This window comes from Pseudophryne corroboree, chromosome 5, assembly GCF_028390025.1.
Source record: "Pseudophryne corroboree isolate aPseCor3 chromosome 5, aPseCor3.hap2, whole genome shotgun sequence".
NCBI classification, from domain to species: Eukaryota; Metazoa; Chordata; class Amphibia; order Anura; family Myobatrachidae; genus Pseudophryne; species Pseudophryne corroboree.
Window position 1 is genome coordinate 522,224,097 of NC_086448.1, and position 15,232 is coordinate 522,239,328.

Consider the following 15,232-nt stretch of genomic DNA (forward strand, 5'->3'; position numbering starts at 1 on the left):
ATTTGCAAACTGCTTTATTGACTCCCATTATCCTCAAAATCCAGTTCAAACTCCTGCACCTCACTTATAAAGCACCTAATCATCCTCCCCATCCTACATCTCCTAATTTCTGTCTGCACACCCTTCCAACCCCTCTGTTCGTCCTGTGATTGTGGCCTCAACTGTACCCTGGTTACTTCCTCTCACTTCCCGCCTCCAAGGTTTCTCCTGCTCCACCCCACACCTCTGGTGCTTATTTAATTACCAAGTCAGATTTTCTACCACTCTCTAGCCCAGGGGTGGGGAACCTCCGGCCCGTGGGCCACATAAGGCCCTCAGTCTGGCAGCAGCATATCTCAGCTGTCAGAGCAGGGAGGAGAACGCAGCTATGTCCGGCGGCAGTGGCGGGTAGGATCTCAAACCAGCCGCCGGTTCGTGAGCCAATCAGAGCTCACGGACCGGCAGCCAATCAGGAGCCGCCACTACCGGTCCGCGAGCCCTTATTGGCTCACAAACTTTGCGGCTGGTTTGAGGTCCTACATGCCGCAACCGCCACCTGACATAGCTGCGCTCTCCTCCCTGCCTGACCCCAGACAGCTGAGACACACCACCACCGGACGGAGCACGAAGGGGCAGGAGGGGTGCATGCTCCCCTCCTCTGACACAAAGCAGCAGCAGCGGTAATCAGCACAGTGGGGGGGGGGGCATGTGTGGGGCAATATGTATCTGGCACTGTGGGGGCATTTGTGTATCTGGCACTGTGCGGACATTTGTGTATCTGGCACTGTACGGGCATTTGTGTATCTGGCACTGTGGGGGCATTTGTGTATCTGGCACTGTGGGGCATTTGTGTATCTGGCACTGTGGCGGCATATGTGTATCTGGCACTGCACTGGCATATGTGTATCTGGCAGTGCACTATTGGGGGCATATGTGTATCATGTCCCATTTTTATTGGCCACACCCATTTTTGGGCATGCGTACTCAGTACCTCTAAGGGGCATAACTACTGGTGGCAGGGTAATTTTTAATTTGATAATTTTTGTATGCCCCCCCCCCCCCCGAAGGATTTTATAAATATCCAAATGGCCCTTGGTAGAAAAAAAGTTCCCCACCCCTTCTCTAGCCCATTTACATGAAGCCTACCATCCCTCCTCCTAAATCTATTTCTGTGTCTATTCCATTGATATGATCTTCTCCGAAATTTGACATAAAACTTTTCACCCCTCCTCTTAGTATGTAAGCTCTCATGGTCCATGTTTTCAGAGTTTCTTCTATCCTCTATCCTAGTCCTGTTCAGCAACACTGACTGATAAGCTGGGTACACACTAGATGTGTGTTTACCCAGAGACATCAGCAGCGATGGGACCCGGTGGTGGAGCCAGCATCGGCAAGTACATACACACTTTCCGATGCCGGGAGCGACGGCGGTGGCCGTGCTGTATTCAGCAGCATGGCCTTCGCTAGCGATGTCTTCCGTTGGACCTGCATGTAGGGTCGACAGAGGATGTTGCTATGACCTGCGGGAATGCACATTGTCAGCGACATAGTGGGTACACACTAAAAGATGTGCCCGATATGTTGGATCAGACGACATATCGTCTAATGTGTACGCAGCTTTAGATTGCCCTTCTTTGGGAACATGCTCATTGAGTGCTGAACTACCTTCCCCACTCTGTGTCAAGTATCACTGTTACTTTTTATATTCCATGTACAGCGCTAGGGAAACTATGTGGCTATTTAAAAATATAAGATAGTATATGTAAAATATAATTTGTTATTATTATTATAGTCTTTAGTTGTTTTTGGTGCACCTAGGGCCTTTTTCATGTTTGTATGCACATACCTACCCAGAAAAGAATATAGACGCCCACCAGAGCCATCGTAAAGTCCTCAGGAACTGCGTACACAAATGCAACATTGTCAAAATAATGAGGAACATCGACTTGAATGAGTCTATGATCACACAGACTGGCCACGGCAGTTACAACGCACTCGCATGTTTCTCTATGTACATGATCGCAGCAGATGGCAGATACAGGCCCCCGAAAACGGGCACGACACTTATTTGTTTTTGTTGCCACTCCCAACTACGGTCACTTCCTGTCAATCAATCTGCTTTAAAACTGTCATTGCGAGTGGCATCGCAACGGTACCTTGGCGTGTGCGCAGTGCGATTGAGTCGCATGCGCAGTCTGACAATATTCGCTCAGTTGTGTGAACATCGACATTGCATACAAGCATGAATTAGGCCCCTAGAGTTAATCTAGTTTTGGATATCTTTTATTTGTGCTTTATTATTATTACGTTTACACTTTTAATATTTTTTCTTTATTTCTTTTGTAGTTGAATATGACAAGGAGCTGTCACCTCGTCTAAGACATCATAAAGAATTCAAATTTAATTTATCCCAGATACCTGAGGGAGAAGCAGTGACAGCTGCTGAATTCCGCATATACAAGGACTGTGTACTGGGCAGCTTTGAGAACCAGACTTTTTTAATCAGTATATATCAAGTCTTAACACAGCACAAAAACAGGTAAATGAATGAGTTATAAAGCTATGCCCTGTGACTGTATTTTACAGGGTTATTGTGCCTGTCCCTTTTTTATAGTAATAAAATTCCCAAGGCTTACCGAACATCTTGCTAAATGAATTCTTATTCCCACCTGCATTAGTTATATGTACTGTATTTTACTACTGTGGTGATTACATAGGGGGTCATTCCGAGTTGTTCGCTCGGTAAAAATCTTCGCATCGCAGCGATTTTCCGCTTAATGCGCATGCGCAATGTCCGCACTGCGACTGCGCCAAGTAAATTTGCTATGCAGTTAGGATTTTTACTCACGGCTTTTTCATCGTTCTGGCGATCGTAATGTGATTGACAGGAAATGGGTGTTACTGGGCGGAAACAGGCCGTTTTATGGGCGTGTGGTATAAAACGCTACCGTTTCCGGAAAAAACGCAGGAGTGGCCGGAGAAACGGGGGAGTGTCTGGGCGAACGCTGGGTGTGTTTGTGACGTCAAACCAGGAACGACAAGCACTGAACTGATCGCAGATGCCGAGTAAGTCTGAAGCTACTCAGAAACTGCTACGAGGTGTGTAATCGCAATATTGCGAATACATCGTTCGCAATTTTAAGATGCTAAGATTCACTCCCAGTAGGCGGCGGCTTAGCATGAGCAAATCTGTTAAAATCCGCTTGCGAGCGAACAACTCGGAATGACCCCCATAGTTTTCAATCTGTTGCTAGGTGAGATCTTCTCAATTGAAGTGGTATAGTGGCATCTGCAAATATGGACATACTGTATTACTTACTTCTTAGGCAATCTAAAAAGATTATTTATAAAAAGGACAGAAACGAATGGGTCCCATTACCGATTCTAGGTTTCCCATGTACTACTTACAAATATGCATGTTACATTTCCTGCTGTAGTGGGTAACAGGTGGGGCGTGAAGCGCACAACTCTTTAGTCTTATCTCAGGTATCCTCTGCTGTGTCATAAAACACAGGATGTCTGAATAGAGCAACCAAATTCCACGTCACATGCATAACGCAGGAAGGTCTCATGACACACCAGAGGATACCGCCAAGCATACCATAGGAGGTGGAGGGAATACAATGTACTCTGCAGAAAGTTCACTCCTTTTGCCCAGTGAGGAAGTAGAACAAGGTGCATATCTTATAACCAGAATCATGACAGTTGGGTCATATGTAGAGTCAAACTGGCCATCTGGCACTTCTGGTAAATGCCGCACAGAAAGTGGGGCTGGGCGATCAGTGCAGCCTCCCGGGTCTCTGTTCAATTGCCCACCCGCCTGCTTGCCAGCCAGCCAGTAGCCGGCATACAGATACTGTAGATGGGGGCGTGCCATGAAGCCAGGCCCCCCTGAGTTGTGGCATCCCCCCTTCCCAGCCGTGGATGTGCCGTCCTTGTCGTACACAGGGGCGGATCCAGAAGAAAATAATAGGGGGGGCACCATGGAAGGGGCAAGTACATTTGCGTGCGGCTTCGGTGCATGTGAGGTGGCGCTTCTTATACAATGCCCACAGTTGTAGCGCTCATTATGCAATGTCCACTGTACTGGTAGTGCCCCTTATATAGACCCCATAGTAGTGGTGCCCCTTTTGCAATGCTCGTATTGCCCCCAGTAGTAATGTTGCCTGTAGTAATGCCCTCAGTCATTATGCCCCCGGTGGTAATTCCCCTGCAGTTATGACCCCAGTAGTTTACCCCCCCCCCTTTAGTTTAGCCTCCCAGTGGTAATGCCCCCAGTAGTTTAGCCACCAGTAGTAATGCCCCCCTGTAGTTTGCCCCATTGTAGTTTAGCCCCTGTAGTTATGCCCCCTTGTAGCTTAGCCTTCAGTAGTAATGCCCCCAGTAGTTTGGCCCCTGTAGTTATCCCCCAGTAGTTTGGCCCCTGCAGTTAAGCCCCCAGTAGTTTGGCCCCCCTGTAGTTTAGCCCCCAAGTAGTAATGCCCCTGCAGTTAAGCCGCCAGTAGTAATGCCCCTGTAGTTACGCCGCCAGTAGTTAGCACCTTTGTAGTTGGCCCCTAGTAATAGTCCCGCAGTAGTTTGCCCCCAGTAGATGCCACCCAGTAATAATGTCCCCCAGCAGTTTGCCCCCAGTAGATGCCCCCCAGTAGTTTGCCCCCAGTAGATGCCCCCCCCAGTAATAATGTCCCCCAGCAGTTTGCCCCCAGTAGATGTCCCCCAGTAATAATGTCCCCCAGCAGTTTGCCCCCTGTAGATGCCCCCCAGTATAATGTCCTCCAGTAGTTTGCCCCCAGTAGTAATGCCCCCTAGGAGTTTGCCCCAAATAGATGACCCCCCAGTAGTAATGCCCCCAGTAGATGCCCCCCAGTAGACGGACCCCAATAAAAATGTCCCCCAGTAGCTGCCCCCAATAGATGACCCCCCAGTAGTAATGCCCACAGTAGATGCCCCCCAGTAATAATGCCCCCAGTAGCTGCCCCCAATAGATGACCCCCCCAGTAATAATGCCCCCTACGAGTTTGCCCCAATAGATGACCCCCCTGTAGTAATGCCCCCAGTAGATGGCCCCCAGTAAAAATGTCCCCCAGTAGCTGCCCCCAATAGATGACCCCCAGTTATAATGCCCCCCCCAGTAGTAATGCCCCTTGTTGATGCCCCCCCAGTAGTAATGTCCCCCGTAGTTTGCCCCCAGTAGATGCCCCGCTGCATTAAGGAAGAAAAAAACATACTTACCGAGCCCCGCTCCCGCTTCCAGGCCCCTGCAGTGCTCCTCCTCCCTGGGCGTCCGCTCCTCAGTCAGCACTATGAGAGAGACGTCATGACTGACGTCTCTCCCATAGCGCACGGCGCACAGTGACTGCGCCGGAAGCCGGAGCTCAGTACTGAGCACCTGCCTCCGGCTGCCGCTGTGCAGGGAGACGGGCGCCCGCTGGTAACACAATCTCAGCGGGCGCTCATCATCTCCCTGTGCGGCGCCGGCGTCGGGGGGGGGGGGGGGGGACAGAAGGCCACAAATGACAGGGGGGCACGGGCCCCCTGGATCCGCCACTGGTCGTACACATGCGAGCGACAGCTCATATGTATCTGTAAAAGTGGGGTAGGTTAGAGAGACATTTTTGTGGGAGATCTGATTGACATGTGGGGGAGACACTGGCATATCTATAATGGGCGCAATGTGTGTGGTGCACACAGCCCCTGGGTCCAGGGGGTACCAAACACTGCACTCCCTGCACCCAATTCATTATAATTACCACTCTGTCGGCCCAGAACTGGCTCTAGAGCTGCTAAAATCACTGGGAAAATGGCCACCGCAGTCATTTTCTAGTGATTTGCGTAGTATAGATGGCCCTGGGAACACAAACGGGGCCCATGTTCCTGCAGACCTGCACATGCACAGTAGACTCTGGCACAATGCCAGAGTCTACTGCAAAACCAGAGAGGAGGGGGCCCGATCAGAGACAGCACACGTGCCCCCTCATCTCTGTAAGCGCCTCTGGTGGGTGGGCAATATGCGTATGGGCAGTGGCGTAAGTTCATCCCCGTCGCCCGGAGGCAAGTTAGAGTTTGGTGCCCCCAACCTCGAAAAAAGTGCCAGGACAGAGGTGTCAGGGACAGTACTGAGATGAAAGGGAAAGTCCAGTGGGACCAGGGCAGACTAAGACAGAGGGAACAGGCACAGGACAGAGGTGACAGGGCCAGGACAGAACAGAGGGCCAGGAAAGATGGGTGACAGGACACGACAGAGGGGACAGGGAGAGTACAGGGATGACAGGGCCATGACAGAATAGAGGGGACAGGAGAGAAGGGTGTCAGGGACAGGACAGAGGTGACTGGGCCAATACAGCGATGACAGGGACAGTCCAGTGGGGAAGAACAAAAATGACGACCAAGATAGAGGTGACAGGGATAAGAGAGAGGTGATAGGACCAGGACATAGGTGACAGGACCAGGACAGAGAGGACAGGGACAGGACAGGGGTGACATGGGCAGAACCAGGACAGAGGTACCAGGACAGAACTGAAGGGATAGGAGAGAGGGTTAACAGGGACAGGACAGAGTTAACAGGGTCAGACCAGGGATGGCAGGGACTGGACAGATGGGACAGAATGGAAGTGTCAGCTGAGAGAGATGACAGGGCCAGTAAGAGGTGACAAGGACAGGGGTGACAGGAGAGAGGAGAGACAGGGCCAGCATTGAGGTGACAGGGATAGGAAAGAATAGGGTGACAGAGACGGGACAGGCATGATAGCCCAGCACAGAGGTGACAGGTACAGGACAATGCTGACAGGAGAGAGGGGAGACAGAGCCAGGCTTAGGCTTAGTTAAACGACCCTGTGAGCGGTGACAGCAGCAGGTGTTCTGTCTTCCCCCTCACATGTCCCCCCTCTCCCAAAAGGGCTTGTACTTACATCGCTCCTGACTGTGACAGCCCCGCTTTCCTGCACCGCGCACTCTCTCCGAGTCCTGGCGGCTGCTGCTATGTGTCCTGGCGGGCGGCGGCTCTGGGTCCCGGAAGGATGTCACGTGACACCCGCGACCCAGGCCTGAGCACAGCAGCAGAGAGCACAGAGAGGAGGAGCGAGCGCCGCTGATGCTGATAGGCGCTGCTCTCGCTCGTCGGCTCCTCTAGCAGCTCCTGCTGCACTACAGAAATTAATCGTGTGGACGGAACGGGGGACAACGGAGCAGGTGCCGTGCCCCCTTCAGGGCCAGGAGCCCGGCGGCAACGGACTCCGTTGTCTCCGAGAGTTCCGCCCCTGCGTATGGGTAAGGTCTGATGGACCAGTAAGGGGCATGTGGGGAGACTGAAGTTGTGCTTCTATAATGGGTGCAGTTCGTGTGGTACACATGGACCCCTGGGTCCAGAGGGGGCCACAATGCAACAACTGCACCCATTTCTTCATATTTATCTCTCCAGAGTCCCGGTGTGGCAGCAATACAAAATCACCTGGGAAAATTGCGCGGCAGCCATTTTCTTGAATTTTTGTGCATGCACAGTAAGGAAATTGCCAGGAAAATGGCTGCTGCACCATATTCCCAGAGACCTGTGCATGTGCACAGCACTAGAGTCTACTGGGGCTCACATACTGCAGGCTACAGAGGAGGGGGCCCGGACGGAGACTGCATATGCGCCCCCATTTCTCTTACAATGTCCCTGGGCATCATGGCCACTAAGGGCATGTGGAGTGGCAGATGGGCCAGTAAGGGGCATGTGAGGAGGGCTGTGATGTATTATATGACATTTGGAAACAAGTGAGGGGCAGGCATATAGGGGCATTTTCTTATGAGTGATGTGGACTTGCTGAGGTCATTTTCTGGTTATTTGTTAATTCACATCTGTGATCACTTTACTTCTATCTACGTACCTCCTCACTGCTACTGCACATGTGTGGATTTCCAGCTGCTAAAGCCGCAGAGCATTTTAGGATGTCTTACAGCCCACTGAAGAGGAGTTGCAAGATCCCTGTCAGGTGTGGAAGCCCAGTAGTACATAGTATGCTAAAATCATCTTAAGATGGTGTTAGCATTTGCAGTTGTTCAAATTGTTCCAGATAGGAAAGTATGGGAACGGTTGCTGTGAGAGCCAGTGGACGGAAAGCTTTCCTCTTTGGTACATCTGAAGGATACTTAATTATGCTCGTAACAGCAGTTTCTGCATATTTTAAGGGCAGAATTGATTAATAGGCCTCACAGTGAGTTTTTGAGAACTTTACAACTCTATAGTTACCCAGGCATATAGAATGATGCAGGATAACAGTAACACATGCAGAGGTCTTCAGATGGAATCATTATAACAAATACTCCGCAGACTATTCTACCCAGATAGCCTCCCTTTATTTAGTCCACACATAAGTTTACTTTTCTTCTTTTTCTAACACAACCTACTGACCCCAGTCCAACATTGCTGTGTGACTGGCTCATGTAATTCATCTCAAGAACCTTTGCAATGTAGCTAGACTTGTTGTAATGGGATGCAGACAATTTACCTACAATCAAAATCCTGCAGGTCAAAATACCGACAACCATTGACTGACTGTCAAAATACAGACAAGGTCAAAATGTCGACACAGTCAAAATACCGACATGTAACATACCGACAAGGCCAAAATACCGACATTTATAGTGTCGACAGGTCGAAAAATGTAAATGGGTTTTTCATGAGTTTTCATTGAAACCAACTTGTTCATACTTTACCATCCCAGTGGACCTGGAGGGGGAATCTAATGGTGTTCCGAGTGCAGCGAGCCATGCGAGGGGACGTGGTATACTTATACAGTGTCCATGTCGACCTATGTCGACATACACACCAATTTATTTATTTTTTACAAGCTTGTGTCTACTTTTTGACCATGTTGACATTTTAAATGTTGGTATTTTGACCATATCTGTATTTCGACCTTGTCAGTATTTTGACCATCGGTCAATTGTTGTCGGTATTTTGGCTGTCGGGATTTTGATTGTAGGTAAATCATACTGATCCCATTGTAATATGTGCACTTATCCTTATGTATCAGATTCATATTTCCCTATAGAGTGTAAGCTTGCACACAGGGCTCTCTTACATCTTTGTCGATTTGTTACCCAGTGTCATTTTATTGCTGTTTTTTTCTCAATTGTAAAGTGCAAATGATTATGCTGACGCTATATAAATAACTGGCGGTACTTGCCATCCAGTTAACTTCAGAACTAGTTACAGTAAGTCTCTGATCAGTTTTACGTTAAGGGTGGGATGCATAAGAGCTAAAAAATATTCAAACCACTGAAAATGCAATTTTCGGAGGTTTGGCCGCATTTCTCATCTGCCTCAAGCTCCGGAATGCAATAGATCAGGCTTTCCCAACCTCGGTCCTCAAGGCACACTAACAGTCCTGGTTTTAGTGATCTCCAGGCTTCAGCACAGGTGACATAATTAGTAGCTCAGTTATTTTGATTTAACCATCTGTGCTGAAGCCTGGATATCACTAAAACCTGCACTGTTGGTGTGCCTTGAGGACCGCGGTTGGGAATGCCTGCAATAGATCATACTTGCCTACCTAACCCTCTCCATGAGGGAGAAAATGCTCTGTTCCTGGACTTTCCTGGTAATGTATGATTGCCATCACCTGTGGTGAAACACCTTTCTTATCAATTAACTAGCTCACCACAGGTGATGGCAATCATACATTACCAGGAAAGTCCAGGAACAGAGCATTTTCTCCCTCATGGAGAGGGTCAGGTAGGCAAGTATGCAATAGATTTCAGAGCTTCGATCCGGTAGGCAACATTCGCACATTGTGACAAGGTGTACTGCAATGCCTGATAATATCAGGGTGCCTTTGTCACTGTAACACAGACAGCAGAAAGACGCTTTTGCTGTCCCACTAAACCACTGAATTGCTGTACACATGCAGCGTCACCTGGTGAACTAGGATTAACTCATGAAACTGTTCTGCTATGAATATATAGCCCATACATTTATATATATGGTTACCTCACTGATGTGATGTCTACTTCCAGCCTCTAGGGGGTAATTCCAAGTTGATCGCAGCAGGAATTTTGTTAGCAATTGGGCAAAACCATGTGCACTGCAGGTGTGGCAGATATAACATGTGCAGAGAGAGTTAGATTTGGGTGGGTTATTTTGTTTCTGTGCAGGGTAAATACTGGCTGCTTTATTTTTACACTGCAAATTAGATTGCAGATTGCACACACCACACCCAAATCTATCTCTCTCTGCACATGTTATATCTGCCTCACCTGCAGTACACATGGTTTTGGACAACTGCTAAAAAATTTCCTGCTGCGATCAACTTGGAATTACCCCCCTTGTGTCACAAGAATTGTGGATGACCTTGCCTGGCGCCGGTAGGAAAAATCTTCAATGTTCCGGTAATTGCGTATGGTTTTGCGATCAGCCCGCATATTACGATGCTTTTGCAATTTCTGCAATGGGCGTTTTTTCTATATTTCTGGGCAGCCACTATTTGATCACAGTAACTGCTTTTTAGCAGAAACTGCAATCCTTACTGAATAAGGTCCTTAGTCATTTTTGGTGAATTTCTCAATAAGAAACTTTTGGTATAGGGGTGCTGTGATAAAAATGCTTATTTTCTGGGGCACTGTGATTCAAGAAAGTTTGGGAACCATTGCCCTACAGATATAATCAATCACTTTTTTATGGTTTTTGGATGTGAAATGCTTACTGCTACGTATTAAGGCCCAGATTTATCAAGCCTTGGAGAGTGATAAACAGCACGGAGTACCAGCCAACCAGCTTCTAACTGCCATGTTACAGGCTGGGTTTGAAATAGACAGTTAGGAGGAGCTGGTTGGCTGGTACTTTATCACTGTGCAATTTATCACTTTCCAAGGCTTGATAAATCTGGGCTTAAGTATTGAAAAATATTTTGATTTTGTGAAAAACGTACGTACAGTTGGACCCGCACGCATATGTGCACTCCCGGCGGGACTAGGAGATCTATCACCTAGCCCCGCCACAGGAGTGCACAGAGATGTTCCCATTCTAGTGAATGGGACGCGTGTGCTTGCCCGGATCGGCGTGCACAGACGGGCGCACCTTTGCACAGACGGTGCCACAATTAGCGTGACTCCATCTTTAAGTGTACTTAGAACACGAAGCTTGGTGCAGCATCACTAGACATAAATGAATGTCATTAACAATAGCTCTTAAAATGAAAAGACTTTCTAATCACGGTTAAATGGAACTTTTCCCTTTGAAAAGTCTGATGACATTTTTAGTATCAATCTTATTTTCAGCCAACATAAAATTGATATATAACCCCCAAGATGACAATTAGTGTGATTGCACATCCACTGAGTAAAGTTCACTCCAAATAACAATCTCACATCTTATATTCATTTGTCTTGAGAGCTGATTTGCTGTGTAAGGACCATGCATTCCTGGACCACAATTTTGCCAAACAACAGCTTTAAATTTATGCAAAATTCCTAAGAGCATCAAAGAAAGTGAAATATTGTTTAAGTACTTAACTAAATGTGACATGTCAAGATACTGTATCCTTGTTTGCGCTAAACAGCTGCTCTTAGTTGGCTTACACATATTGCACTAGAACATAACGTAAATCTTCCAAATATGAAACTGGCTGCCTCTATCACTACACTTCCCTTTGTGAGGATTATATGAGCTCTATACTCCCAGCAGATCTGCAGTGACATTCCTAATGAATCACAGGGAGAAATTAAAATATGTATCCACATCAGCTTCTGCAGATGTTAAACCATTGTGTGTGCTGATAAAATATTTATCCTGTTGTATGAAATGTTGAATAATGTGTTGTTTGTGTATTGATCTTTGTGAATTACTGTGTGGGAAGAATGTATAAAAACACAGATCACAAGCACAAAAATGTGTGGAGTCAATCACAGCCATCAAAGTGAACTTATCTGCACTACAAGCACCATCTAATAGGACGGGATGCATCAAGTATTGCATTTTGCATGTGATGCATCAAGCCACTCACTGCAAGCATGACGGTGTTTAGTAATTCCATATGCTTAAATAAAATCACAAAGGACAGTTCTCCTGATAAGAGCTGTCCTTGTGATGATAGGACTTCTGGGTTTATGACCTGGGATTCTCATTTGCACATTCGTTGGCTGACACGTATGTCGCAAGGACACTGGGAACATTGGGACTAATACAGGAGGTAATTCAGAGTTGATCGCAACAGCAAATTTGTTAGCAGTTGGGCAAAACCATGGGGGTAATTCCAAGTTGATCGCAGCAGGACATTTTTTAGCAGTTGGGCAAAACCATGTGCACTGCAGGGGAGGCAGATATAACATGTGCAGCAGTGACGTGCGGTGAGGTCAATGGCTGCGGAGGCACCAAGTGAAGCCCCATCCTCAGGGCCAGAATATAGGATGGGGGTGAATGGAGTGGGCTCCCAGAGGCCCTCACATATTGGAGCCCGGCCTGCAATCTAAATGGGAAAAAATGCTGTATCGTCTGAGGGGGAATGCAGTTAATTTTCCGAACGATGGGAACCCGGCGGTTGAAATACCGACGCTGGAATCCCGACAGCTGGGGAAATGCTGTCGAAATCCCGACCAAAGGCCTGTATTCTTACTCGGGTGGTGGTCCACGCCACCACCTGAGGGGGAATATAATAGTGTGGCGAGCAAAGCAAAGCTCGCCACCGGGCCCAAAGCACAGCGAGCCCATCGAGGGGATCACCGCGCACGGCTGCACCTGGCTCTGCCCCCGGCGGAAGGATGGGTGGACCAGGGGCAAATGCAGGATTTTAAAAGGGCGGTATATAGATATATGATTTCTCTGACGTTCTAGTGGATGCTGGGGACTCCGTAAGGACCATGGGGAATAGCGGCTCCGCAGGAGACTGGGCACAGCTAAGAAAGCTTTAGGACTACCTGGTGTGCACTGGCTCCTCCCACTATGACCCTCCTCCAGACTTCAGTTAGAATCCTGTGCCCGGCTGAGCTGGTTGCACACTAGGGGCTCTCCTGAGCTCCTAGAGAGAAAGTATATTTTAGGTTTTTTATTTTACAGTGAGATCTGCTGGCAACAGACTCACTGCAGCGAGGGACTAAGGGGAGAAGAAGCAAACCTACCTAACTGGTGGTAGCTTGGGCTTCTTAGGCTACTGGACACCATTAGCTCCAGAGGGATCGACCGCATGGAACCGGCCATTGATGTTCGGTCCCGGAGCCGCGCCGCCGGCCCCCTTACAGAGCCAGAAGCAAGAAGAATCCGGAAAATCGGCGGCAGAAGACATCAGTCTTCACCAAGGTAGCGCACAGCACTGCAGCTGTGCGCCATTGCTCCTCATACACACTTCACACTCCGGTCACTGAGGGTGCAGGGCGCTGGGGGGGGGGGGGGGCGCCCTGAGAAGCAATAAAAACACCTTGGCTGGCAAATATATCACAATATATAGCCCCAGAGGCTATACATGAGATAAATACCCCTGCCAGAATCCATAAAAAAGCGGGAGAAAAGTCAGCCGAAAAAGGGGCGAAGCTATCTCCCTCAGCACACTGGCGCCATTTCTCCCTCACATGTTCCGCTGGTAACAGTATCAGTTACTGAAATAACTGAAACGTTAACTTGATCTAAGGGCTTAGTCTCTTCATTTTCCGCTGCTGTTCCAGTCCCTATTGAGTCCCGCCTTTCTACCAACTTTTATATATATATATATATATAGCAAGATGGCGGCACTCAGCAACTTGCTAAAGTGCAAAAAGGTTATGTTTATTGTAATAAACGGCACCTTTTTGCACTTTATCAAGTCTACGAGAGCCGCCATCACGGTTATTTTATTTTACAACAGACGCCTGTCCCCCTCACTGTTATTTTATTTTACAACAGATGCCTGTCCCTCCTCATTTGCTTCGTACAGGGGGAATAAAAATGAGGAGGAGTGGCGTCTGTTATAAAATAAAATGTTAACTGGTGGTGGCTAACACAACCCCCCCCCCGTAAAGGAGCATCATTTAATATGAAAACCGGCACAGGCACCATCAAACCCCCCACCTCCCTGCACTCACGCAGGTCAAGGAGCACAATATTATTATATTGAATACTGCCACCCACTCGCCCCCGTGCATTTTCTGCTACACGGGAGGTCAGGGCTGCGGGGAGTGAACACAGTTGCCGCTACCATCCCCATTTCACCCCTCACGCCGCGGCCGCACCACGCGAGAACTAACTGAGAGGATCTGCTCACCTTACATGACAGCAGCAAGCTTCTCGCTTTCAGTGGTGTGTAGTGTAACGGAGGCGGCTGCTGCGGCGGTCATCAGTCAGCAGCGATGCTCATATGGGGGAGATCACCGCGTGGCTGCAGCTACTGTCAGGCTCCCGGCCACCATCAGCAGCGAGGCATCAGGGGAATTAGAAGAGGTAATTATTTACACTTCTGTCTTGTCCCGCCGCTGCGTGTGGGTGATTGGACAAGCGGATCCAGTGCCGCTTTCACTGCTGTTTTCAATGGGCTTTTAAAGCTCAAGAGTTTAGCCCCGCCCCCCGCTCTATCCCCGTTCCCAGTATCGACGGGAGGCACGGCTATCGGTGCCTCCCAAACTGATTAAATATATTAAAATAATTAGAATAATTTAAAGAAGATACTTATGACACAGAATATGTGTCATAAGTATCTTCTGTGTATTATTTTAATTATTAATAGCAGGGGAGGCACAGCCTCCCCTGCCTCCCCTGACTGCACGTCCCTGATGTGCAGGGAGAGTTAGATTTGGGTGGGTTATTTTGTTTCTGTGCAGGGTAAATACTGGCTGCTTTATTTTTACACTGCAATTTAGATTGCAGATTGAACAGACCACACCCAAATCTAACTCTCTCTGCACATGTTATATCTGCCTCCCCTGCAGTGCACATGGGCCCTCATTCCGAGTTGTTCGCTCGCAAGCTGCTTTTAGCAGCTTTGCACACGCTAAGCCGCCGCCTACTGGGAGTGAATCTTAGCTTAGCAGATTTGCGAACGAAAGATTAGCAGATTTGCGAATAGACAGTTCTTAGCAGTTTCTGAGTAGCTCGAGACTTACTCTGCCACTGCGATCAGTTCAGTCAGTTTCGTTCCTGGTTTGACGTCACAAACACACCCAGCGTTCGCCCAGACACTCCCCCGTTTCTTCAGACACTCCCGCGTTTTTCCCAGAAACTGCGTTTTTTCGCACACACCCATAAAACGGCCAGTTTCCGCCCAGAAACACCCACTTCCTGTCAATCACACTACGATCACCAGAACGAAGAAAA

The 15,232-nt window shown here is 48.4% G+C and overlaps 1 protein-coding gene across 2 annotated transcripts in view; it reads left to right on the forward strand.

Moving 5' to 3' along the window:
* BMP6 (bone morphogenetic protein 6) overlaps positions 1-15,232 on the forward strand; it is a 462,814-nt gene that overhangs the window by 318,050 nt on the left and 129,532 nt on the right. For both annotated transcript variants that reach the window (XM_063923119.1, XM_063923120.1), the window contains one exon: positions 2,326-2,518. In XM_063923119.1, coding sequence (XP_063779189.1) covers positions 2,326-2,518 — 193 coding nt within the window. The remainder of the gene's footprint in view (positions 1-2,325; positions 2,519-15,232) is intronic.